We start from the raw sequence: 27500 nt of genomic DNA on the forward strand, positions 1-27500 counted from the left end.
CATGTCAGATAACCTTGATTGTTCATTTCACTTAAACTACTTTTGTATTTGTAAAATATGTGGTTAGGGGTAATTTCTTTAAAGATTGTTTGTATAATTTCTTGCCAGAGATTAATTAAGGGCTCTTTAATTTTAATAAGTGAGATTGGGTGGACAAAACTGTTGTTTGAGTCAGGATCACAGGGATAAGTATTGGTAATAATCATGAAGAAATAATCGTTAATTCCCCAAAACAACAAAGACTTCTTTATTCTCTAGCATGGTTCGGAGAATGCAAGAAATAATTTGTTTCTGTCTTTGGTACTGGTTTCACAGAATTTTATCTGAAGAGAAGGACTGACTCATCTGAATAGTCTTATTCATTCAGCTGAGGTCACCTTTTGGAGTAAGGGCTGACTCCTTAAGGATATTCCTAGAAGGCTAGTCATCTCTGAATACATGTAGGTAATTTGTTTGAGGACAGTTGGAGTTATTCCTCTTATGAAGGTGAAGAATACAGTTAATTTTTTCTTCAGCTCGAAGACTTTATATTTCTGTGGGTGTCCTGTGGGTTTGTGTTTGGTGCCTTTTATAGATTCTAATGGCTTTGTGCATAAAGTAGGTTGTTCGAAAACAGTAAATAAAATTGAGGGAGTTATTTGCCGTCTTAATGGGAAATTTCTCAAACTCTTCTCAGTGTACATATGTCTCCATTTAACTACCTGCAAATTCTTAAAAAAAGCAAACTTGTCCTGCTGTAGAGACACAAAGTTGAAAAACAGGCAACTGCAAAACCAGAGATCAATGTCAAGGAATGGTGGCTCTTCTGCATTTTTTTCTTAAAATAATTCTCAGTGGCTAAGTTGCATTGCTAGTTCTTTATTTCCCACCATGTCCTGTGTTGTTCCCTGTTTATTTCTAGGCAGGATTTAGCATTCTGTTTTTCTCTACAGCAAGAATGCAGTGCTGATATTAAAAACCAAAAACCTGATAGAGCAAGCAGTACAGAAGGCCTGCACTGTGTACACACTGCCAGAAGTTTTTATAGTAATACTTTGTATCTAAGCTCTGGCTCTAACCATTAAATGTGCTTTTTATAGAGTACCAAGTTATAATGTAGTGCAGCTACGGCATATTAATCTTACTGCAGAGATTTAATGAGGCAGTTGTTTTGCGATGGACACTATTGGGAGCAGAGAGCGACAGAGTTTTACTTTACCACTGAGCTGAAGAAATATTCCTTGCCTGGTAATAATTACAACCACATGATCTAAGTTTTCCTTTCTTTTGCCAGCACTTTTCCATGCAGAAGTGGCTTGGAAAGAGGTCTGCTGCAAGGCAGTGAAATGGATTGGAAAGGAGGCTGTTTTCTTGGTAGTTTGATGTTTTAGTTGGGATTATCGATGGATCCTTGCAGCATAGGCAGAAATATGTAAGATGAGTTTCAAGAATACAGACAGTCTTTGCCAGTCCACTGAGATGACTTTTAGATATTCATTGCTTTTACTTGACTTTTATATGGGTTATAAAAAGTAAATGTGGTGAAACCTCATTTTTACATGGGCAGAATAGAATTTCTGCTGGTTGGCCTTAAACCGCTCCCATACTTGAAATTAATTGAAGTCCATGCCTTTATTGCCTCCAACACTTTTAAGCCAATGCAATTTTTCATTTTCCCCAAAGTTGCAGTTTTATTAGACCAAGTTACAGCAATAACATCCCTTATGAGAAGGAGGAAGAAGGGGAGAACCACCTGCCAGGGAACATAGTAATGAGAAAATCATGCTTCTTTTAATTTCCATTTATAAATAATGTTAACATAATCAAGAACAGAAGACAACTGTTCTTTCTCTCTCTTTTTTTTTTTTTAAGTGCCTTAATAGGTAGAATTTATTTCTCTTCCAAAAAAGCAACCTTCATTCATTTCTACACTAGATAATTTCCAATGGTATCTGAAGGCAGAGAGGATGTGTGTGTATTATTGCTGATGTGTATTGAAAAATTTCAGTTGGTGCATGGGCAGCTTCCAAAAAAGGGCAGGGAAGCCTCTGGAAATCACAGTGGTATTTGCAGATGTTGAGAAAAGTAATTTTACTATGAACACCGTTTTTATTGAGGGAATTGTGGCTGTGATTGTTGCAGATACTGGGGAGAAAGAAATGTGGGAGATGAATGACATTTGCCCTGAAGTCTATATATGAGCCTGAGCTTTGAACAAGAGGTTAAGGAGAAAGCACAGATGAATGCGTATTGCATTTATAAAATATTTTATTCTAGTCTTTCAAAAGAGCTGCTCAAATAAGGCAGCTTATCCTCAATTTAAGTAACTATTTAAGGTTAGACCAGCTCTTGATGGAAGATATTTGTTGTTGCAACAGAAAAGCTATCTATTCACAAAGCCTCCAAATGATATTTGCTCTCTTTAAATATCTTCTTATTTTGGTGGTGACATCTCTTCACAGAAGCAGATCACAGTGGAAATGCATTCATTGAGAGGGGCTGAGACTGCCAGAACTCATTTCACAAAGCTGTCATAGGCTAAACTCGAACCTAGGTCCCAGAGGGTCCCACTTAAGTGTTGACCTAAAAACAAATGTGCCAGTTGGCTAGAGCATGTATTCTAAAGTTGCAGCAGAAGGGAATAAGCTTGACTGACTTCTGTCCCTGTAGAGTTTATATCTGCAAATGCAGAAGGAGAAGCAAAACATTATTAGTCTTAAAATGATGCTAATTTTAATAACTGGTCGCTAAGTATGAGGCTTAAAATTGAGTTATTCTTTAGGCTTTTGTGCACTAAGGGGTCCACGTGTGCCTACGTGTGTGTGTGTGTTGCTGAATTCCTGTAAAATGCAAGTGTTTCTGAATACTGAGTCTCGAGAATTCCCTCCCCTCCCTTTTCTTTCCTTCAGCATTGTACTTAAAGCAGAGTCAGACACTACCCTTATTTTAAAACAAACAGGTCTGTAAACTTTATGTGCAGCATTTAAATACTCATGTTAAAATTCAGACCTAGTGGCCACATTTCCCTGAGTGCTGTCAATTTTATGAGATGAAACTGGGAGCTTGAGCTGAACAACTAATAGTATGCAGCATGCACATGCTGCCTTCCAACAAGTGTTTAATGATGTTGGGGTCAGTTTGCAACAGTTAAGACAATTATTTCATTTTCTGGGCTGTTTCGAACCTGGTGATCTCCTAGCTACTTTTCTTAATCTTTCAAAATATGTTGGAAAATGAAGTGGCAATGGAAGTTATTAGATTCAGAGTATTCAATAATGGCTAAAATGTCATAAAGTCTTTTTAGAATTAGCATACCTTTTTTGGTTTGTAAATTTGCAGTCTATTCTTCTATTTGGAAGTAGCTGCCCAAGTGGAAATTTCCACTCTTGAAAGAACCTTGTGGATGTAATTTGTCATATAAGGACTTAGTGTATAGGCAGGGCTTTTGCATAGCAAATATATTTTTGCTTTCAGAATGTGTTTTTTATTTTAAAAAATTAATCTGGTTTCTCTCTGTAATATAATTCCCTTAAAAATAAATACTGCCCTTTACCCCTGTCAAAGAAATTCCTCGGTTTTGATCACAAGCCACATGGCATGAGAAAGACTTCCTGACATGGGTCATTTCCAGTTTCTGCTTGCGGGTCCATCTGTGTTTGCACAGTTGAAGGGCAGGGTGCAGCAGTATGGACCAAGGGATACAGAGAGATGATGAGAGCTCTGACCTTGGTTGTGGGCAGCGAGAAATACAGGAATGGCTGTGCCCAGATTGCTGTAGGGTGCTGAGAGCGGATATGAGTGGTTTAAAGTGGAATTGCCTTCCTGCTTCTCCTCACACACCACCCCACCCCCAATATGAATGTAGTGTTGGCATGTTTTAGTTTCTCTTCTTCCAAGGAGTTGTGCAGGATCCTAATCAATTTCAAGGCTAAATAAAGTATGTTCACAGATAGCACCTCTCTGTTCCCCTGGCCAGGGAGCCCACTCCTGGTTAGCCACCCGCTTGGCTAAAGAGCACAACATCTTAAAATGTACTTGCACAATCTCCAGTTATTATGTGAGTTCATACTTGTTTTCTAAAATGACTTGTTTTGGTCTCAGCTCTCTCAAATATCTAAAAGGAAAGATGAGGTGGCCAAATCAGAAAAGGAAAAAGTGGTGAAACACTTGCATTCCTCTTGCTGGAATGTACATAACCATTTTTTTTTCTGCATTTCACTTGTTTTAATGTGGTTCCCAAGAAAAAACAAAGTTAAGTGCCAGCTTGCTTTATTAGGGAAAACAGATTGGTTTATTTCTGTCTTTTGAAGGAAGCTTTTAGTAAAATGGGCAAAAAGTCAAGAGTAGTTAAAGCTACTGTGTTCCTCCTCAGAGGAGGAAGAAAAGTTCTAGACTACACATTATCTCACTGGGCTGGTCATCTGCTGAACTGAGGCAGTGCAATGAGCTGTGAGGTGTCTCTGCACACATGGGTAGGTGGTGAGGCTGCACGTTTCTTCCAGTTTAGAAGCTTCAGTTGGGCTCAGGACTGCTGATCAGAGGCTGGAGCTATCCCCCAAGTGCCTGTTAATACGTCAAACAGATAAAGCTTTCTTTGTGCACTATGTAGCCTTTATACTAGAGTGGTTAGTTTCCAGTTTTCCATGATGTGGCAAACACAGGAACTTGATCAGCATTGTCTTTAAGTTGTATACAAGTTCAAAGCATGGGTAGCATTTTGACCCAGGGTATAAGCTTTCCAGGGCTTTGTGTCAAATAGTGTGGTGATGGAGTATTGAAATGGGTTGTAAAATAGAGATTAATTTCATGTTTATGTAAATCAAATTTGTTAGTCTCTTAATTCTGGTAATTTCCTGCAAAACGCTGTAGTTAACAGTGAAAAGAAGTTCCTGCACACTCACTGATTTGATTTTTCTTTTCATTGAAAAACTAATTGCATAGGTGGTTTATCCTTTCTTACGATGATCAAAGCAGCTTCAATAGCTGTGATGAAATTGACAAACCTAACATTGAAGCATGGAAGAATAGCTTGAGTGAGAAATGGAGCTGCATTTGTGGGAGTAGAAGGGAAATTTGCTTTTCATTGAGATTAGGAAAAAAAAATAAGGAGAAAAGCCTCTTTTGCTTATTTAGCAATAAATTCTACAGTGCGCTGCAGGCTCATGCCAAATAGTTTTCTTCTCATCATTAGCACAACAACCTATCTTGATTTTTTTTCAAGTGTTCTCTTCTTACATGCCTGACATCACAGTCTTGATTTTCTTTCAGACCCGAACTGTAAACTAGAAGACAAAGCAGAAGATGGAGATGTGCTAGACTGTAAGAAAAGGCCGGATGAAGGGGAGGAGTTAGAAGAAGAAGCTGTGCACAGCTGTGACAGCTGCCTCCAGGTGTTTGAGTCACTGAGCGATATCACAGAACACAAGATTAATCAATGTCAGCTGACAGGTAAACAATACTTATCACTTTGTGGCTTTGTGCACTGTTCTATTTCTCATTCCCATCCTCTGATTCTGATATCCCTCCTTTCTCAGTTATTTTATTCCTGCACTTGAGTGCTTGGTTGAGACCTTTATAAACAGATTTTGGGACAGGATTATACTGTAAAAGGAGCATTATAAAATTCCTTAATACCAAAGGATATATGACAGCTGTGTGTGTTTTCTAGATTCATACTGTACAGCTTTGCTTAAACATGTATTTTGCTAGGTCACTTGTGAATGCAGAGGGCATTTGTAAGTGGGGCTTAAGAGGCATAATGTCACATAATGAATGAATTTGCACAATGGCCTGTTGCAGATCTGAGCTGGATGTTGTGTTAGTCTAATCTGTTAACTACAAATGACTGTACAGTAATCAGTAACTGAAAGTTGAGAGGAATTAAGCTAATTGTTAGAGGGGAAAATAAAATCTCAGCTTCAGCCAAGGGGCAGAACTGAGTGCTTATCAGATACTACTGAACTGAGTAGAGCTGGGTGAATGGACCTGTATACCACCCAGATTCCTCTGAAATTATCGTAGATAGCCCCCTCACTGAGAAAACCATGTGAAACCTGCTGAATTTAAATTTAGTTGGTTTTTCGATAGTATACACTGTAGGTCCAAACAGGCTCAGTGTCAAGAGAAAGGCATTTAAATTTTTTATTAAATAGTGTTTTATTTTTAGCCTGTACAGTGGAAAATGTATTTATTATGTAGTGAAGTTTTGTTAAAAACCTTTCTTTATTATGAGTTTGTAAGTAAGAAAAACCATCCCTCCCCATTTGGGAATGCTTTTAGAAAGTGTCATTGTGTGCAAAGTGGCATTGTGTTTGGAGAGCTTCCTGAGTTTTGGTTCAAATAGGTCCATAGGCTAAGCCCTGTCAGAATGAGACATAAAAGTCAGATAGCAGTACCACTCTTGAGGATGAAGAGTGAAAAGATGATGAGCAGAAGAGGAATAAGTGGGCAGGAGAAGAAGAAAGATTGAGGAAGTAATGTGGATTTGTCAAATGATTTTAATCCTCACTTCAAATTATGGAAGATGAAAATCTGCTGCAGCAAGAAGTGTTTACTTTTATTAATATATTGCTTTGCCTTTTCTTGCCTGTAAAATGTATTTCTGACTTGAGATACAATCAATTCAATCATTTTCTAATCACTCCTACAAACTTCCAGAATGTATTTGTCTACAGTGCTCATTATTTCTGGCATATGGATATTCTCTCTTGACTTGAAATAACTTAAACATTTTTCTCCCTTTTTCTTCACACCTCTCTCCTTTCTTTTGCACTTTCTGTGTTGAAAAATTGGTGGCTTAACTTGTCTATTCCTTCACTCTCCCAGAAAGCACTCCCCTTGCCTCAGTCCCCTGGCTCTCCCCTTCACTGTCTCAGAGCCCATTTATTTCTCCCTGTGGTTTTTTTTCCTTGTTCTGATACAGCTGTTTCTCCTTTCTGGTTAGTTGCTGCCCCCTTCTACCAAGTGTTTCCTCTGATTTAAAGCTGCAAGCAGAGTGCACTGAGCAGTGCTTGCACGGTTGGGTTAAGAAACTGGAGAAAAGCAGGTGAGGGGAGCAGTAAATAGGAAGAATCCTGGACCACTGCTCCTGAACACAGCAGTTCTTGCTGAGAGCTGTGTTGCTAAATGAGAGTGAAAATAAGGATGCTGTATTAGTCAAGCTGAGGGGCATGTGTGAAAGTAGGAATACACGTACATACGATGGCAGAGGATGGGGAAGTGAAACTGAATCTTGAAGGAAATTGTTTAAGTTCCTGAAAATATCTTTGCCTCTCTTTCAAGGAAATTTGTGATAGTGAATGGGTAGAGACCAGGCAGTGTGGAAGCTAATGAAGTGAACAAAAACCAAAACTACACACCCTTCTGGAGTACAAAGTTGACAAAAAGCCAACTGTCCTCTGTTTCTAAATATAAATGACCTAAATACACCCTTAGAGTTGAAAAAGGGGCCTGAATGACATGGCTGGTGTTGAGGATTTCTTCTTAGGCAAAAAAAAACCTAAACAGGTGGTTAGTGGGGTAGATTCAATGCAGGGTCCTAAGGTGCATGTATAACCTTACACTAAGGACACAACATTTAAGACAACCTCATTGGCTTAGATTATTTTTAGATAGTCTGTGACAAACAGTTGACAGAAAGAAGCCTAACTTTCTGTTCTGAAGCACACTATATATTTGACAAAAATAAGGGTTGCTTTTAGCATTTTAGTCAAGCTTCCTGGACTCTTGTCTTTCTCTTGGACTTCCACAAGCACCTTTGGGTGTCACACTCAAAAGTTTTTTAAAAGAAGGTGTTATCAAGAAGAGCTAGTTGCACCTCCCTTTTCCATCACAGTCCTCTGATGCAACAGGGTCTTACATAATTGCTCTGATTGTGTCCTTTTGGAGGAGTCCCGCAGAAATTAGGAGACACTCTAAGGAGTCAACTAATATGTCTACAAACCTGTCAGTCACAACATTGTTAATGAAAGGCAAGAGGTTTACAAAATGTACTTTTTCCTACTGTATTCTGCTATTTGGATCAACTGTGTCGTCTCTGGAGGAGGGCAGAGTGTATCATCTATCTTGAGATGTTTCCAGTCTGAGTCTCAGGCAGGGAAGAGTTATCTAAGATGCCCATTATGTAAAAATGCCAGGGCTGTCATCCTCTGAAGGCCACGTTTAAGTTGTGAAGCCCTCCAAACCTATTCTTCAGATGGCTGAACCAGCTGCTGAAGCTTGTCTGGATTTTACTGAGCTTCACTGTGGTGCTCTGTGAGATGCACAGGGAGCTGCACTGTGAGACTTTATGAACTGTGTATGTTGATCCAGTTGTAGGGTCATTTTCCATTCAGTTTTATTGGGTAAAATCTACAACTATGTTGCTGGAACAAACAGGATGACAAAACAATGGCTTAAGGCAACCCTCTAGTAAAACCCTGAATATGAAACGTGACGTTTGAGTGTCACAGTGTCTCGACTGCGCCTAGTTCTACCAGCCTTGTAAAATGCTTGAAAATGAGGCTTGCCACTTAAGGTTCTCAAACTGATGCTCTGGCTTCTAGTTTTTGCATTTGAAAATATCAGATGTGTTCCTCTGAAGTTCTGGCAGCTCAGTGGAAGGAGTAAAACTGCTTTATTGAATCTTCATTCTGTACTCTCAACCAAAGACAAGAATGAGGAGAAGGGAGCTGGTTTATTAAGCAGTGCTCCCAATCTCTCAAAGTGTCAGTAACCCCCCCCTATTCAGAGGACAGTGGAAGATGAGAGTTACTTACACCTCTGTGAGATGTAGCTCTCAGGATCATGAATTGCTGTTCTCTTGCAGATATTTTCAAAGGAGGAGAAAAAAGTTGTCCCCAACTGGTTCCTTTCTGTAATCTGTTGTTTGAATTGAACTCATGTTCTTTTTTCTGGAGGAGGGCATAGCTGCTCTTTTATCCTAATGTGTGCGCTATTGATCTTTTCAATTTGGGTCTGATCCAGTATCCATTGAAGTCAGTGAAAAGATTCCCATTGACTTCAGTGGGGGATGGAACAGGCCCTTCATGAGCTATTTAGTAATATTTTTTGCTATCATCTGAAATTCTTGTACTGAAGCTTTCTCTGAAAAGGTGATGATTTATTTATGTTAATTGCTGACAATTCCTGTGATGTTTGTGGAATACAGATAATGGATAAATGGGGGGGAAAGTTCGAAAAATTCTTTGCAACCAAGGACAGATAAGATGCTGAACTATATTCATTTAGTCATTACAAAAGATTGGCAATAAAAACATGGATTTAATAGTGCTTCTCTCTGATGTTAATGCTTTTCTCACTGTGTTCTTCCTGCAGCATTTCATTTAATAACTCAAGCCACTTGCACATTGTCATCCTCTATGTTGTTTTTATAAGCAAAGGGTCCAATTAGCAGGGCTATGAGCCTGATATCTTTCTAGTATATGTCAGTCTGGATCTCACTGGAGGAACTTGAACACAGCATCAAATATGATGCACTACTGATAAACCCTCAACTGCACCTCCTCTCCTCTTCTGCCATCAAGAAAAGAAACTTAACCTTTTTCGTTGCTGCCATATATGCTGTTGGTAGGACACAATGTGTCAGACACTTTCTCTTATTGTCTCCAGCTCATTTTATAATCCCTTTTCCCTGCACAGTGCTTTGTGCGTTTATTTTCCCTTTCAGTCCTCAGGGATCCTGCTTTATGAAGTCTCCCGTGTCCGTGTGAGAACTGCCTCTCCACTGGCTGGCTCTGTGTGCAGAGGTATCCAGCTCAAGCTTGGTACTCTTCTAGATCACTTTGGCGTCAGAAATCTCAGCCATAACCAGAGTGATACTGGAACAAGGAACATAAACATGCAGTGAACATACTGGTCTAGCTGGCTGAGTTGCTGAATAACTCAGCAGCAGTGGACATGCTGGCACACAAGTCTGCCATTGTCCACCTCAACGTGAGTTACAGAGCATGTTACGGAACTTTCCTACTAGCCCTATTGGCATCACAGGGTGTAAAACTTGCCTGAAAGCAGGCTACTGAATCATATGCAGTCCTAGCTTCAAGGCTAAGCATGGTCTGAGGGAAAAGACATGAGCTATTTCTCCACTGGAGATATTTCTTTGCCTTTAGGTTGTTAGGCAGGCTCCGTTTTATGCTTTAGGCTCTAGCTTAGTTCTAGAGCTCTGACAGGTTAAGTATGTCAGGTAGAGCTGATAGCCACTCCTGTTATCACCTAAGCTGTTTCTGATATTGAAAAGGTTACTGGTCATAGCTGTGTGTCCCCTGCCAATGAAGAGATGCAGTCCTGCCCTCTAGCTTTGCTCAGAGATTCTTCTCTGATGCCATCTGAAAAGAATTCCAGCAGATGTATTAGGGGCTCATTGTTCCAAGTGCTGGTGTCCATCAGCACTGGAGTATCATGAGGGTGGAAACTCATAGATAAGTCAGTATTTCTATGTTTCTAATTAAGACCAAAATTGATTTTCATCATCATCCTGAGAAACACCTACTTTCATGTCTAGATATGAGGAGCTTGTGCTACCTAACAGCTTTACAGACAGCATGCACCATGAGTGATCATGGACTTAGCAAACAGGAGGCAATAGAGATTCCACTGTAATGGTTTCCTTCTCTTGCCTCTTTTCTCTTCTTCCTAGTGCCCAGGAATCTTCCATCTTTCTGAATGGGTTGGTAATGCCACGACCATCTCCTTCACTAGAAGACTTGAAAACTTTCCATGGGATTTTAGTCCCAAAGGTTGTATGCTGTGCACAGTGAGACTACAAGATCAATCTTACGAACACTTGGTGTTACCATGCTTTGATGTCCTAGCTAGAACAGCTCTTCCTGCTAGCAAAAGAATCCTGGCCAAACATATTGCATTTCTTGACAATATTTTTTCGGTTTCCACTACATGTGTGGAGAAAGATACAGGGCAAGGCTCCATGGTCATTTCAGCATCACAGAGAAAAATCTGAGCTTGATCAAAGTGCTTCTGAGGACAAGGACCCTAAGAAGTTAAATATATGATGCACCAAAAGCATATTCATCTGCTTCATTGCAGTTGGTGGCACACTGCCAAGCACTGTTTGCCAAGTACAGTTACTTCACTTGAGAGAGTCACCCTGTTTCTCTAGAGAATTCCTGCACCAAGGACTGCATATGGATTTTACATTAAACAGTTATTGAATAAAAGACAAACAGTGTTTGGACTGGGGACTTGAGCTCAAGCCTCTCTTTCCTTAGAGGGCTTCCCACTTCTACTTTTCCACTTGCTTTGGACCACAAACTTCTGCCTTCTTTTTCACAAAATGATATTCTGTTTGACAGAGTGGAAAGCAGATCCTTACCTCTAGTTTCTTGTCCCAGCCGACTCATAAGGTAGTTTCCCATTTGTAGCCTCACATCCTTTCATTATTATGTAGTCCAGGACCCATATCTGCAACTCCAAATCCTTGATATTTGGGGAAAAAGGGGAATAGGGTGGTAACTACAGCTTCTGCCTCCCAAGATCATAATTTTGAATTCAAAGAGCAACATAAAACCTCTCACTGGACTTGGATGAAAGATTTATATGCAGTATTGAATGGCCAAGGCTATACAGAATCTGCCATACAGAAGTTCATATGCAGAACTTCATGCTCCTATGGAGAATAGATGAAGGTCTTGGTAATTGTGTTCTTAGATTTTCATATCAAACTTCTGTGAAAATAATTCTTAGATATGGAGGGAACTTGTATATGCTGTAGCTGGAAGCTGTGAAAGTAGAGAGCACAGCCTTCTGGTTGTTCTTCAAAACCCCTGTGCTTATCTGGAGGATCCATGATGAACAGCTAACACAGGCAAGGAGGCATAAACCCCCTTCCCTTTTGCTTGGAAACCATTAATCTCTGCTCTTGAGATTGTTAATCAGTCATAAAACCAGTAGATCTTCATCTCCTGGGTGTTTTAAAAGCAGCCTGTAGCATTTCCTGAGTTGTCTGTCAGTGACCTCCTGTAATAGAAAGCAGCTGATGGTCTGTATCATGGAACTGTTAGTCTTGAATTGGGGAAGCCCTGTAACAAACCTGTTCATGAGTATTAACTGTAAATGCCAGAACTCTTGCTCTGATTCAGGTGGGAGAGGAAGCAACCAGTGTCTTCCAAGAGGGTTTGAGTGCTTCCTGTATGTCTTTCACTGATATTTTTTCCCCAGTTTTTCTTCCTATTTTCATCTATGTTCTAGCCTGACTTTCCACCACTAAAAAATGCTGATGATTTTCTTAGCACGTACTAGAAAGAGTTGTGGTTGGCTTATCTACTCCACGTGTCCACTAAGGACTTTGCACCATGAGAACCTGAATTCCCAACATAATGTCAAGATACTGGATCTGATCTGGTGTCCCTGCACCGGTGATGGCACCATTGCCTCACTGAGTACCATGGACAGAGACACCCCCTTGCTGGCCCAGAAGTTCTGATCTGCAGCAGAAACTGCTCAACTCGAGACTGTAGCTCTCTCACTGGCAAAGGGATTTGGTGTAGGCAGCCCCAGTGCAGAAGTTACCAGGTCTAGTTCTTGGTAGAACTGTCTCTCTGCTGTCTTTCACATTTAAATAATCTGGGATCTCGTATGGGGCTCTCAGGGCTCATCTAGCAGCTATCCATGCCTTACTGGGCAAATGGAGTAGGCAGCAGAGTTGGTCCAAAGGGCTCTTAACACCCAAGGTGTACATTCCTGTCTGGAACATGAACCCATGTCTTCCTGGGACTTGGCCATCACACACTTGAACCAAGCTTTTGACTACTTTTGCTCAGACATTCCCAAGTAAAACTCTTTCACTGAAGATAAAAGTGAATCCTGACGACAACAGTACACTGGTTTGCAAGACACCATGTATGTGCCACCCAGAGTCTAGTTTAAAATCACAGAATCATTAAGGTTGGAAATGACCTCCAAGATCATTGAGTCTGACTTTTGAGTGAACACCACCCTGTCAGCTAAACCATAACACTGAGTGCCATGTCCAGTTGTTTCTTGAATGCTTCCGGGGATGCAGATGCGACCACTTCCCTGGGCAGCCCATTCCAATGTTTAACCACCCTTTCAGTTAAAAAGTTCTTCCTGTGGTCCAGCCTGAACTTCTCCTGGTACAGCTTGAGGCCATTTTCTCTGGTCCTAGCACTTGTTGCCTGGGAGAAGAGGCTGACCCCTACCTGGCTACAGTCTCCTTTCAGGTGGTTATAGAGAGCAGTAAGGTCTCCCCCGAGAAAGACAACATATTACATAAACAGTATACCTTGGTTCAGTGTCTTCTTCCCAAGTCATGCTTAGCAGTATGACTTACAGTCATAGTCCCAGGCTATAGCAGAGGACATATCTATACGGTGATTTTTGACATACAACTGTGAAAGCATCAACTGGGATGCCTGACATTCTGTTGTGGGTGAGTGCAATATCATTAGGTTCTGGGAGGAGCCATGATAATGTCATGAATTGTTCCTCTTCTGGCTTTTCTATTTTGTGTTTTCCAAGCTAGCCCTCCATCACTGCCCCATTTCGAAGCACTGACTTGGCTGGCTCCCTGGCTTTTTCAGAGTTAGTTCAAATGCCTCCCTGGCACTCTGTTGAAAATCTGCCCTAGCTAGGTCCAGAACTTTGCTTTATTACAGTGACAGTCTGTTGTTCCATTTATTTATAGCCACTGCTGGGTGTTCTAAAGGTCAAGCCGTTTCCTCACAGAGCATTTCCAAATGGGCAGTACAGGGTATCTCTCTGCATTACTGTTTGGCTACTGTGACTTTCCCATTGAATGTTAACCTTGCTCTCTGAGTGTTCAAGTGACATCTCCCGCCTGCTTCAGAAGAGGGTCCAGTTTCTGAGATCTGCCAGGTGATGACATGAGGTAATGCACTGACCTTTATCAGGCATTCTGTGCAGGACATAACCACCAGTGCTCATTCCAGTTTTGGGAAAGCAGTACTATAATCACTATTTGATCTATGCAGCTGAAATTCCTAATTCTTGTTGTCCAAGGAAGATGTTTGCCTGCAGGGAAAGGAACAGAGAGGGTGGGGGAATCATCAACACTGGCACATATGTGAAAAAGAAAAAATAGTCATTACTTACCCTATGATAACTATGTTCCTTCCAATTACTGTTGTAATCGATATGGATCCTGTGGCCAAGCTTGTCTTGTTTTTCACAGTCCTCAGCAATACAGACTTTGAATTGTAAAACTGCTGCTGATACAGGGTTGTAGGTACCCTGACCTTTACCCAGTACAATGGGAATTCATGTGTATGATTCTAATAGACACACTATTAGAAATAAAATAATGACTGTCTTGCATGTATATATAGATATACACCTCCAGTCCATATTGACTACAGGGTTTCAGAGAATCAACTACCTTGGAGTAAATACCTGTTGCTTATTTTATGCTTCTATTTTACTAGAATATTTATAATATATTGTCAGTGTATTACAAAATGGGTCTTGTTGCCATGACAAATTAGCCTTTTTAAGTGGTGAATTTCCTGCACCTTCTAAAATAATTTTCTTGAAATACTTGCTGTTTTTATTATTGGCTCTTACTTTAATTACCATTTAGAAATGAACGGAATGGGAGGTACAACAGATTATCATTACTTATATGTTCAGCAGTTAAATTCATAGCTTGAAAACCAAATGTAACAAAATGCCCCACAGCTCTTTAACACTTTGCTTAATACAGCTGTAGAAAAACCTTAATTCGTGTTTATACAATCAGCTGTAGAGTGTTAAGGTTTCTGGGCAATGTGGTAGTTCACTAACACACCACCCACATGGGCTTTGTTTATCCTTTTAAACATAATCTGGAGCATCTAAAACCCCACTTTTTAGGAAACAAGAGAGTAGTTGGAGGAGAAAGGTCCTTGAAAACATTCTAGTCCCTGCCTGGTCTTGGCATAATATCCTGTCTGAGATGGTTGTAAAGTCACTTCTGCTTCTATACTGTGACTCTGTTAGTTTGGAGGAATTGGTTTAGGACAAAGAGAAAGCACCTTTTAATTTACCCAGGGTGTTCTGAGCTATACCTTGTGCCTTTTGAGAAAGACACCTTTTGGTATTGAATACTCTGTTGTGGAAATCCACTGTAATGATCAATAGAAATTTAGCTTTGACACAGGGTGCTGCATCGGTGAAAAATATTGGAACCTGAAGTCCCTTTTACTAAATCTCCTCTGTCTTTTACAAGACACCAGCTATGCATTTATTCCAACTGTTCATCCAAAATGACTGATAGTTGAGTCAAATTCCTTCTTGGTGTGGACCCTTAATATTCCTAATTTTATATCCCTGTACTTGTACTAAGAGGTCATTGTCCTTAGCTGAGGTTATCATTTGGGAATGCTGTAGTGTAACTGATACCTATGACCTCTTAATAAGCATCAGGAGCAAGAGATTGGGATCATTCTACAACATGCCCTGGGGGTACTTTCCCTTCAAGAAGACAAGCTGGAACTGTTCAACTTTTTTCTTTCTTTCGGTTTTTTACCTTCGGGGGAAATTGATCGATTTGGAGATGATTATTCCATAATCTCCGAATTTTTCTCTTCTACACTGCACTGGGAACTCCTTGAAGTTTAAAGGGATGAGTCTCTTGTGTGCACTGTGGAATGAACCCAAGGAGTTTATGGGGACAGGAGTCCTTTTAGCACAGTTAGTGTAATTTTAGGCAAGTTTGAAACTAAAATACCAGGAGAATCTGTGGACAGAAAAGGGTAAATTTGTTATTAAATTTGTCTGACTAAGTGTGATCACTTCTCTCAATGGATGCTTCATTTGGGATTCATTTCCTGGGGGAAGAAAGTGTGATTTTCTCAAAAATGTAGACATATGAAAGACATGGTAGAACAGAGAGTTATCATTGAAACTAACTATAAAAGGTGAACTGGCAGTCAATATTCTGCTTATCTTGTGCTTAATCTTTTGAAATATTCAAACTTGTCAAGGAGTATTTGTCATGGATTAAATAATGACATGAAACACTGGAACTTCATCTGTGAAATTTTGGTTCATATTTACTCCTAAAAGTTTTATCAAAAATGTTGCTATACATGTACAAGAGATTTAATATTTTTCTGTGTAATATTTCTGAAGCATATAAAGTGCAGGAAATTATTTTGCCTTTATGTGAAAACAAGGAAAGTATGCTTTCAGGACAGAGAATGGACTGGAGCCTGTCAAGATGTCTTTTGAAATAGAGCTCTACATAAGATAGTGCCATGGATTGGCACTTAGTCGATGTGTATAATATATGGGAATTAGTTTTAAATTTCATAAAAATACCTGTCACTACTTTATTACCTCCCTCACCGTGACCAGAACTGGTGTCTCTCATTTGTTTTACTGCTGGATCCCAGCAGGAAGTGCAGTCTAATGACTGAAGGAAGGTTGGGTGACTCATGCGGGGGAGGCTGGAGAAGGGTCAAGTTTTTCAAGTACTTTGCAAGGCTTCTACCAGCTGTAAAAGCAAAGCACAGGGAAATGAGACTGGTAGTTGCTAATTCACCTTTCTCTGACAAATGCGGGCTTCAGCATGAGTGCATAACACATCAGTTTTACCATCAACACATTAATTAACGTCATTAATTTTTCATGTGTATGTGTTTATTTCTTATTGTTGTTATCCGACTTCAGTACGTGGCCAGGAATGATGCTTGGATTTTTGCAAAACACTGAGCATGTTCGATTTTTCCTGTAAATTCAGTTTCTAAGCAACACATCTTTGTCCTGAACTATTTTAATGTGTCAATAACCATAGATTTCTGTATGATGCTAATTATTCTTCTAAACTGCCTTTGAAATACTTAAAACAGGTTTAATATTTGCTCCTTCAGTTATGTTCTGATTAGAAAATTGTGTATTACAGGACAATCATTTCTTCACAGGCATCTGTCAAGCCTGACTGGAGAATGTTCTTCAATTTTTGTCCATAGGTTGTTGTCTGTAATCTTTGCTTCACTGAAGCCAGTGGAAAAGTCATTATTATGTTCGCAGAGGGCAGGATTTCTTCTAGTGAGTTCAAATTCTCATTCTGTTTCTCTCAAGATTCTTCTCCTTGGCACCTTGATCTCTGCCTTTCTATTGCTCTGTCATTTTAAATTAGTCAGTGCTTAACCAACTTATTTTCACAAAGCACTTCCCAAACAAGCGACAGGCTGTGGCATTAACTGCAGTTATTTGCAAACAGCTTCCCGTGGCAGGTAAGTTTGAAAGTAGAAAAGCTTCCCCTGTCTGCCATGATACCAGACACTCCCTGGTAAAACTCTATGGTAAAAAAGGCTGAGGAAATGGAAGAATGCAGTTTATCTTATTAAAATTAGATTCTGCCTCTTTTGTGACTCTCTCTGACTGCCACTGTCGTTGATTTTTATCTTGTTATTTACTGTACTTGCTATTGAGACTACTTTTCTGTCCTTGTTATCTCTATACTTCCCATTCTCTTACTGAGGGTTTCTGGAACTGTGCTTTTATTTCTATTGCCTTTTTCACTATCTGCAGGTCAGGTACCCCTGCAGTTCTCCCTTTGGCTGAGAAGGGTAGGAATGATTTTCTGTGGTCCTGGAATATCCCAACTGCTTCTCTTTCTTGTCTGTTCTCCCTCCTTTTGCATTCTGCTTTTCTACTGTTAGTACCCTTTTTCCTCCACAGTATCTAGAGTAGTGCTACTATTCCTGTTGAGTACTTCAGTATTTCAGCAAGAATAGCAGAGCAAAATTCGGTCAAAATACTTGGTTTCATTCTACAGCCTCTGCTGGACTTGATGGTGCTTTTTATGGGAACCAAGAATATAGCTGTAGTCTCAGGTCTACAGCCCATCTTGTTATTTGCACAGTCATCCATTGCAACAAGTTTATCCTTGATTTGATCACTTTTTAATTATTTTTGTAAATGCTCTGGCTTTTGTGTAATGTTTCTTCAGGAATATACTATTGTGAATACCACTGAATGTATGACAAGTTCCCAAGTGGTAGGAACAATCACCCTTCATAGCATGGGACAAAAGAGCATTTGGAATTCCACAAAGCATATGTTTTTTTTGTCAGTGCAGGCATAGCTGACCCTGACATACTGTTGAGGGTGAGTTTGTGGATACAGACTTGGCTTCATGAGAGGCATGGAGCCTTTTCCATTGCGTTTCAGTTGTTGGACAGTGCCTGAAGTGCCTAAAATTTCTTGTGCAGTTCTCCTCTACAGGCATGGAAAGAGGCCCAATAAAAATTAAAGGCTGAATTATAGCTCTTACAAAATTCATCATCTTGGATATGAAATCAAAGAGCATCTCTGTATGCTGTGAGTCCCACAGATTTTTTTTCACACAGTGGTTTTGAAACTGCACCTCAGTCAGTAGATCTGTGAGGGTGGTGAACAGGGTTATAATGAATGAATACATGTTCACCGAGTCAGAATTGTTCTTTGCATGTGGGGGAACCTTATGTTATATATACCTGTAAGAATTGCACAAGGCCTTTCATTCTCTAAGTTCCAAAAGTTTTTAACAACTATTTACCTACAGCAGCATGAAATGTAGTCAGTTTTGTAGAAGACAGCAGCTAACACCAATGAGACATAGTAGGGGGAAACAAGAAATTCTGTCCAAGAATAATGTGGCAAGCCTACTGCTCTTGTGAAAAATGCCACAGGGTCTCAGTGTCCACAAAAAGCACCACAACTTTTGAGGTACGAGTGGGTGGATTATTCCACATGCACATTGTCAAAACCTGGCTGATGCTTTGTACTACTCATGGAAGTTATGTGCTTCAGAATGGTATGGCTCTTCTTTGTCACCTCTTCGTTTCAGAGGTAACTGGCAGCACAGCCTCTTTTACCATGCACAGAGAGAGGCTGGGCCTGATAAATCAGCCATAGCTGGGGAATATTCTGCCTCCAAGGGCTGTTGGTCCCAGACATTCTGAGTCAAGGAGGTGAGGAAGGCGTTCAGAGTAGTGTTCAACCCTAAAGTCACATTCTGGCCCTCCCTTGTCTCCTTATGTCTACTCTCTGGGAGCTCTAGCACAATATTTTGACTTGTGAGCCCAGAGGGTTGACTCTGTGGCAGATGCTTAAGGTAATTATGGGCTTACTTATACATTTTGCTGTCAAATTACGTAACTTTTGATAGAGGACATAATGTATGCTTTCTAATGCACACTCATGGAAGCTTGGGGTTCTGCCTCTTACTACGTAGCTTCAAAATCAAACCACATGTTTTAACAGAGCCCAGTACAATCGCCATAAAATGTGTGCAGCATTCCACCTTTTCCTTCCATAACATTCTAGGATGTATAAATACAGGATACTCTGTGGAAGAAAAGTTTGGATTTGAAACCTTTAACCGGGATATGTGGAATGTGTTTACCAAATCATGGAAACTATTAGGTGTACAGGAAATGTTGTGTATGTAAGTAGTCAATATGCTCTTAGTGAATTGAGACATGGAATAATCATTCTTCCATCAGCCAAGTGCAGTAAATGTGGTTTGCAATCCAAATGTTATTTGCATAGTTTATAGGGCTTGCCAGCTATTTTCTTAATGAAGTATATAGTTTTAGCAGAACTTTATGCCTACTTCTGAGGAGGGGGAATGGGAAGAGCAGAGAACCACATCTTTGACAAACAAATGAAAAAGAAATTTTGATTATTTTGTTATTGACTAAAAATAAGTTTTCATTATGGTTGCATTTGGTGATACTGGAACTGAAGAAATTTTACTTGGAATGTAACAATGGTAGTTAACATTTTCTCTGCTCCCATGGAAGTGTCCTTTGGATGGCAGAGAGATTTTTCAGCAAGCATCTTTTTCTTAAGAAGATATTGCAACTTCTGTCTGGCTCTAAGTTGTACATTGTAGTATCCTCTTTCTCCTTCACTCTCATACATTGCTTAAAATGCTAGATAAAAGGTTCTTCTTTCTTACTCCTTAAAATGAGCAGTTAAATCACAGTGAAAGAAGAGTAATTGCATGTTAATTAGATTGCATATTAGCTTTAGGGACATGGCTCCAATACAGAACTCTGTAGTTGTCTTTTGTATGATAGTGTTTGCCTGTAAATTCCGGTATAATTGTATTGTATGTTTCAATCAAAAATATACTTCTCAGTTAGCATTTTTGGTAGCATTTCAGCTATAAGAAACAGGGACAGTCTTTTTTTTTCCCCTCAAGAAGCTGTCCATCATCTCCAAAAAGTATCTATATTTGTGCATGGATAGCTAGCCTATACTGGTGAAATGCCTCGAAAATAGCATGTGTAATGTTATATTATTGTGTAAGTAAAGACTGCAACACTCCCATTTTCCAGACCTTATGGGCACAATCAGGTGTACCATATTTTAAGAAACACTAAGCCTGTCTGAGCTTATGCCTGCAGAATCTTATGCTTCTCCCTCTATTTCTGGGGTTTTTTTGCCTTCTTTTTTTTAACACAGACCTGGGTCAGATTTATGTAGTTCATTTGAAGTTCATGTAGTGAGTGTATTAATCATTCAAAGACCAATAGCTAAATAAAATTACTTAAAATTTGTGACTCTGAAACTGATCTCATGAATTGTCTTCTGTTCTTTGGCACGATCCTTTTGTACCCAGTCTGCACTGTTTTCTATGAGCTGGAGCAGAAGGGAGGAAAGAACAAAATTCCTATTTCCAATCTAAGGCATACTTGATGACGTTTTTCTTCCCTGTTATTTAAAATTAGACCTGTTCACTGAGCCTACTTCTTCAGCATTACTACCACTGTTTTCTCTAAGCTGAGGAAGCATAAAGAAATTATTCCCAGACTGAAAGCTAGTAAACTTCAGACTAGAATTTACCTTTACAGGTAAAGGTAAGTAATTTCACAGAATATTAACCTTCTTCACATTGCCTCATTATTCAAGGCTGGGTCTTTCTAACTCCTTTTCATCACCCCCAATTTCTCATTCGTTTTAAAAATTTCTTACCTGTCTTCCATTCTGTATTACATTTGCTTAGAATACAGAAGGTACTTGTGCTGGTAGAAAGGGAATAATGATGTGTGTTTCCTATGCCAAGTTTTTTTAAAAGAAAACTTACGAGTAGTAGAAATCCATTCATCAAAAACTATTGTTTCTCATTTTAAGGATTTTTGTGTTATGATTAGTTGTCTGTCCTTTCAGTAGATTCATAAATGAAACAACCAATATGGTTATTCAATACAGATTTGAGGAAGAAAGTGAGGAAATGTTTCTATTTAACTGTTGACAAGAAAATTAATGAAAGCCGTTGCTCCCTCGTGAAGAAAATAGGTTTAAAGTCCGCTCATTTCTTCCATTGTTAAACCATGAGGACGTTTCAAGCTATTTAAAATAAGTGATCCTGAAAAGCCAGGGTACACGAAAGAGGTTCAGAGAATGCACAGCGGAATGTGGAGGGGACTAGGTGAGGATAGATGAGTTAGACAAATTACTGTTACTTTTCACAAGTAATCACTTACTTATTCTTACTTACATCAGAATCCTCTGCTTTGTGTAGATAATTAGTAAATTTAATGTTTTCATCCAGAGAAAGGCATACAACAATACAGCTTTTTTTTTTTTTTAAAATAAATTTGAACTTCCATTTTGAGTGATTGGTGAAGAAATACTGAGTGTGTCTCTCTTAAATGCTGCCTGTCTGGGGTTTAGCTCCTGATGTGACAGTACTTTTTTTGCCTTAAGCCTTTGGTGTATTTATCCTCACAGTGTCTCAGAAAGGTTAGGAATATCTAAGGATGCTTGAAAATTAAATAAAAAATGAACTTAATTACTGAAGGTGAGATACACATGAGGTCATGATCCCAAAACACTGTTTCCCAAAAAAGACACCTTTCTGGCACATTTAGTGGTCTCTTCTCTTGTCTGGGGCCCAGAACTACCAGTTTTCTCTAAGCTGAGTAAGCATAAAGAAATTATTTGTAGACTGAAAAGCAGTAAACTTCAGACACAAATTTAACTTTACAGGCAGAGGTAAGTAATTTCACTGACTATTAGCATTCTCCACATTGCTTTGTTCTTTTGACCATCCCACAATCTAACACTTTTCACCACCTCTTCCAGGCCATCAGTGAAGGAAACTTTTGCATATGAAGTGAAATGGTATACCAGGAAATTATTTTTCAGGAATATTCCAAATTTTGGGCATTAAGATGCACAGATTATTTTGAAAGGAAAAGTAGCACACAAGAAAGACATAATAATAAGTCTGCCTTGCCTATTCAGTTCATTTTTAAATAGCATCATGCAGTTAAAGTGCAGGAAAGTGCTGCTGGAGATCCTCTGTTAGAGCCTTGAGGAATGGAGGATGTGAAGGGGAGGTTCTTTATTCAGTGGTGTTGCATTTCTCACTGTTGTTTGCCCTTTTCCCCTTGGCTTAAGGGGGAAAAGAGGAATATATGGCACTCCAGGATGGAATTACTGATACAAGGCAAACCTTATTTAATTAGAATTATAAGTTAGGCTTTCCCTTATATGAGTTATGCCAATTAATACTGTTACAGAGAAGCAAGTCATGGTGCATGCATATACAGCAATCATTCCCACAACAGATTTCCATATAGCTATAAAACTGAAACTGTAAAACATGGTTCCCACGTTGTCCTCTTCCCATGACAGTTTACACCATTGTATTTGGGATAAAAATTGAATTCTTGTGACTCTGAATTTAAGTTTTGTTGAACTTGATTGAGAAGATCTGGAGGTATAAAATTTGGACCAACACTGCTTTGCTACATGCTTATATGTTGATTTAAAATACAGGGTCCTATCCATCAAAGCTTCTAGTTTAGAAAACATCTTCTGTGAATCTTCATGAAAAGTATAGCAAGCTCTTATACAAATGCCTATTGTTTATAGAATTTTATTCAGAAGTGTGTCTTATCTGAGTTCTCAAATACCTCTCTCTGCAACTCCAAAGTAAAGAATGAGGCTTTAAGATTAGAGGCTAACATCTGCTAAGTCTGGCTGTTTTGCATATCTATATACCATATAAATTTGTCCAAATGATTTGCAAATAGGTATGCATTAAAGTATAACCAACATTTAGTTTACTGACCATAATGTGCTATTCATTGAAACAAGATTATGACTTGCAGATGGATTTCTAGTCTTAAGTAATTTTGCAGATGTGTAAAAAGTCTTCTCTAGAAGAAATGAAAGGATGGCAAATGGTGTTAAGTAAGGTGAAGTGGATAACATGATTGCTAAAATCTTTAATTGCTGAATAAATATCTTAACAGCTGAAAGGATGCAGAGGTGCCTGAGATCCATGTCTGTTTTCACTGAAAGCTAACAAGACAGTCCTCTGCTCTTTTACCCTCATTACTGCTCCAGTTTAATTTATGAAACTTACAAGCTTTAAGTATTGGCATGAATAAATGTGACTGGACAAAACAGTAAACAGGATCATGTCTCTGTGGTTTTAAGTAAGTGATGCTAAAAGCAGAACTAGCATCCAAAATGAGGGAACAGAACTTTGGATTTCAATGTAGTCACTTCAACATACAGAGATTAACCTTTCCTCTAGAAGCAGAAGTTAGGTATAACTGTGGCAGCTTTCTTCAGCCTTTTATTTGCTGTTACTTATTGCTGTTTGCTAGAGGAAGTGAAGATGGAAATACCTGAGGAAAGGGCCTTGTGCCTAGTGTAATAATCAGATTAATTTGGGAACCTAAACTGTATCTGTTCAGAAACTCTTCATTCATAGTATGCATGTTTAGTTATGTTATACTTCCTTTAGAGGAAGGCTGAGCATGAGCAAATAATGGATGTTCAGGTCCCTGTACTGCTGAAGTTACCCAGAATTTTGCATTGGGGTCTGGATATTAAAAGGGACGAGGGTGATTAAGAAGGAAAGCTTATTGCATAGATGGGAGTAGAATGGATCACTCTGCAAAGACTCTTGCAGTAGTAGTGAGCAGTGACTGTGTTATGTCTGCATTGTATGGTATAATGCCATGCACACAGTTCAGCTCTCTAAGAAAGAGAGTTGTATTCACTTTCAAGTAAACAACTTTTCTTTCTCAGGATGCTGCTTCAGTTCCGGGGCTGGCAAGATCCCCAGTAGCTTGGGTATTTCGTGTTTGCGTTAATGCACAGCGTGCAAGTGCCAAGTCTGTATTTGATTTGCAAAGGACAGAAATGTACTGGTTTCTGCTTAATTTCCTTGTTGATGTTGTATGTTGTCTCCATGGTGTGACAGACCTTTGGTAGAGTCAACTCTTTGAGATAGAAATTTCAGTAGCAAACGGTAGTTTCTCATCTGCGTCCTCTGAACTTGGCAGATGCCTGAATCCAAGTGACAGAGGCTTTATCTTGGAAGGCAGAGGTGCAGTTTATTTCCAATGCATTGCTCATCCTGTAGAACTTGTCTGTTCACTGTTGGCCTACTGCAAGTTACAGGAGTGCATGGGTACCTTTCTGTACAGGGGAACAGGTTTCTGTCTGTTAGCAGTACTTCTGTGTCACACCCTCATTACAATGTGTTTCATTTTATATTCCATTTTCCTTGTTAATTTGATCCTGTCAGTAGTTAAAACCAGGTAATTTGATCCAGAAATTATGTGAATCATCTATGGAGAATTGAAGCGTACAGAAATTTAACATGAGAGAGAGACCTGTCTTGCACCTGTTTTTTTGCACTAGTATACAGTGACCCTAGAGAAGTTAAACAAGGAATTTTCTTTTGAAAGAGAAGGCAGAAATTCTGCATGATATTAAGGAGAAAAGAGCCTCAGGGAGGATCTTTCAATCACTGTGAGCTGACAAAAGGCTCCAGAGCAGCACAGTCCACTTTTAGTGTCATGTTGAAGAATGGAGACACAGTTCAAGGGTGTGCTATTAGTATCACCAACCCAAACTTCAAGTGTGCATGTGATGGAAAGGACCCTGCTGTAGACAGCTAGTTCATCTGCTGAGTGTTAGTAACATGAGAATACTAACAGGTCATTTCTTGAGATCTTGTTAAAGTTAAAGCTCAAAAAATTCCTCAAGAAATTTGAGTCATTGGTTTATTTATCATTATTTTTAAGCTGAAGCAAGCTGACTGTTTTTTAAATATAGAAAATGAAAACAAAAGAGAACAGCCAAGAGAAGCACAGGCACTGCTGTCATCTTTATTATTACCCTGTGCCTCACTCAGGTGGTGTTCACAGTTACCTGGACTACTATCAGACTCATGCCTCGAGGACATCTACAGTGCTCGTGAGACAGGGCTTTATAGAGCAGACTCACACAGCACTCTGTTTCAGAAATGAAGTGATTGCTGGCCAGGAGAAATGAAAAGGGAGCATTACATTAATTCCCACTGCAAATGTGATCTGGACCAACAAGCTGTAACCTGTGCTGACAGGGAAATTATCCTTGCAACTGTATTTTAAGGGGGAAAAGCATTTTTGGATAAGATGTAAGGCAGTTTCCCTTTGGAGGTGTGGGGGATGGCCATGTTACAAAGGACAGGGTGAAGCTCTGGAGTGGGAGACCATAGAAGGGCTCTAGTTAACAACTTTTTGAGGCATCCATGTGTCATTCATCAAACTTGCCTTTTGTCTGTCTGAAAGCAGAATAAACAAAGGAGATGGGCTCCTACATCATTCTTCTCAGTGAAGTAGATAATCTTGGTTCACTGAGCAGAATATAAAAACAAGTCATTCTCGATGGCATATGCTATGATGAATGCTTGATTTTGAATGTCTGAGGAGAGCACACCCTCCCCTCAAAGCCACAGTCTGAGTATGACACCCGCAGCTTCCATGACCAAAGAGGATGAGAAAAATGTTTTAAGGGAGGAGGTCTTGATGGCACATCAAGGTAGGCGTTTATAAACTGTCATGACAGAAAGCTCTGTGTGAGAACAAATAAATACATGAGCTTGTTTTTTCAATTTATAAAACTGTGTTTACCATGGTTCATAAAAATGGGAGCAGTAATTAGGATCAGTATGCAAATGCTATTTAAACTCGCCGCAATTACTCCCTACCTATACCTTTCTTCCCCATTTTCTTTTCTCCTCCAGCACACTTAAGCCAAAACACAACCCACACCAAACTGGCCCTGCAGCATCAAATCCGACAGATCTAAAAATAAGGGAAACTGAATGCATGAAGTTGGAGATTTTATACAGGGCACCTGCCAGCTTTTCAGGAGCTAACCAGAGGAGTGTTCTCTGAGTAAAGCACCTCAGGAGACCTGTCCTCTATCATGTATAGGTTTGACATTAAGATTAGTGGATGAGAACAGTATTGTAAAGGATGGCTGAAAGGAGTCTGAGGGACAAAGTGGATGGCAAAACAGAGTAATAATGTTCTTGTATAAAACCATATACAGTAACGGCATTTCTCCATCTTTCATCAGCCAAAGTTTTGAAGTGGTCTAAAGATGAAATTCTGTAGGAGAATAAAATGGTAATTTATACTTCACTCTACAGATCAAACCCTGAGAGCCTCTGACATCATACAAAAAGGTTGTTTGGCCATTGGTTTTATGTGGATGGCCCAAAACCCAGGAGGACCACAGCACACCGCCACAGAATTCAGGCATGTTTGCCCCTCTTGAAACAGTCTATGTCATCTTTCTGTGCCTCTGGTAACTAATGATGATTCATTGCCAGTAGTACACTGGTCTGGGTGTTGGATGGTTCATCTTCACCTCAGTCTCGTTCTGGCAAAAAACACATCAATCATTCAGTGCCACCAACAGAAACCAGAAGAATGTAAGTCTGCCAGCCATTTCTTCATGCACACAGTCATCAGGAAGGGTAATGTCAGGAAACTGTGTGGCACCCCACAAGAAAGCACTCTTGGGCATACAAGCAGTAGTCATCTTAGGGGAAAAACAATACATGGAGTCACTGCATGACTCCATACATTATTTCCTCTGTGCCCATGGGACCACAGATGAGTCAGCAACAGTTCATGCTTTGTAGTAACAAAAGTAGCTGACAATTGTAACAAAATCAGTATGGATGCTTGGTTCTCATCCAGGGCCAGCGGGAGGTTCTCAACCAACAGAGCCAATGCAGTCTAGTCTATCAGGACATCTGTTGCTTATGAGGGGAGTATTGTAAACAAAGAACAGCCCTTTCTTCTTGTTTTATCTGCTCATTAACAATGTGATGCCTTGTGAACCATAAACATACAGCTTGTGTTAGTTACTGGCTTTGGTGCTGATTATAGTGTTGTCAGATAGGAAGTCGCCTCTTTTCAGATATTTGCAGCATTGTTGCAGGTCAGGAGAGGAGCTGCATCACTGAGGTGACCAACTATCTTAGGGTATGATACCACTGAGAGCTGGTTTTCAAACTCCATAGAAAATTCCCCCTGAAAGGGAACACTGAAAGCTGTAAAGCCTATACTGAAAAACAAAAAGCCACAACTGCACTGTGCCAGAGGGAGACCACATGAGAGACTGAGGCTGTCACCAAAATGTCCTTGCAGGAGCTGGATATTTTTTAAATGAAAAATTACAAGAGATGAGGGGAAGCAGGTGATGCCCTAATGCAGAGAAAAGGTCCCTCCCATCTCTCCCAA

The 27500-nt window shown here is 39.6% G+C and overlaps 1 protein-coding gene across 8 annotated transcripts in view; it reads left to right on the top strand.

Moving 5' to 3' along the window:
- Positions 1-27500, top strand: part of ZNF521 (zinc finger protein 521) — a 230748-nt gene that overhangs the window by 18914 nt on the left and 184334 nt on the right. For all 8 annotated transcript variants that reach the window (XM_017738263.1, XM_017738264.1, XM_017738265.1 and 5 more), the window contains one exon: positions 5248-5427. In XM_017738263.1, the coding sequence (XP_017593752.1) occupies positions 5248-5427 (180 nt within the window). The remainder of the gene's footprint in view (positions 1-5247; positions 5428-27500) is intronic.

This window comes from Corvus brachyrhynchos, unplaced genomic scaffold (assembly GCF_000691975.1).
Source record: "Corvus brachyrhynchos isolate BGI_N302 unplaced genomic scaffold, ASM69197v1 scaffold106, whole genome shotgun sequence".
In the NCBI taxonomy this organism is placed as follows: Eukaryota; Metazoa; Chordata; class Aves; order Passeriformes; family Corvidae; genus Corvus; species Corvus brachyrhynchos.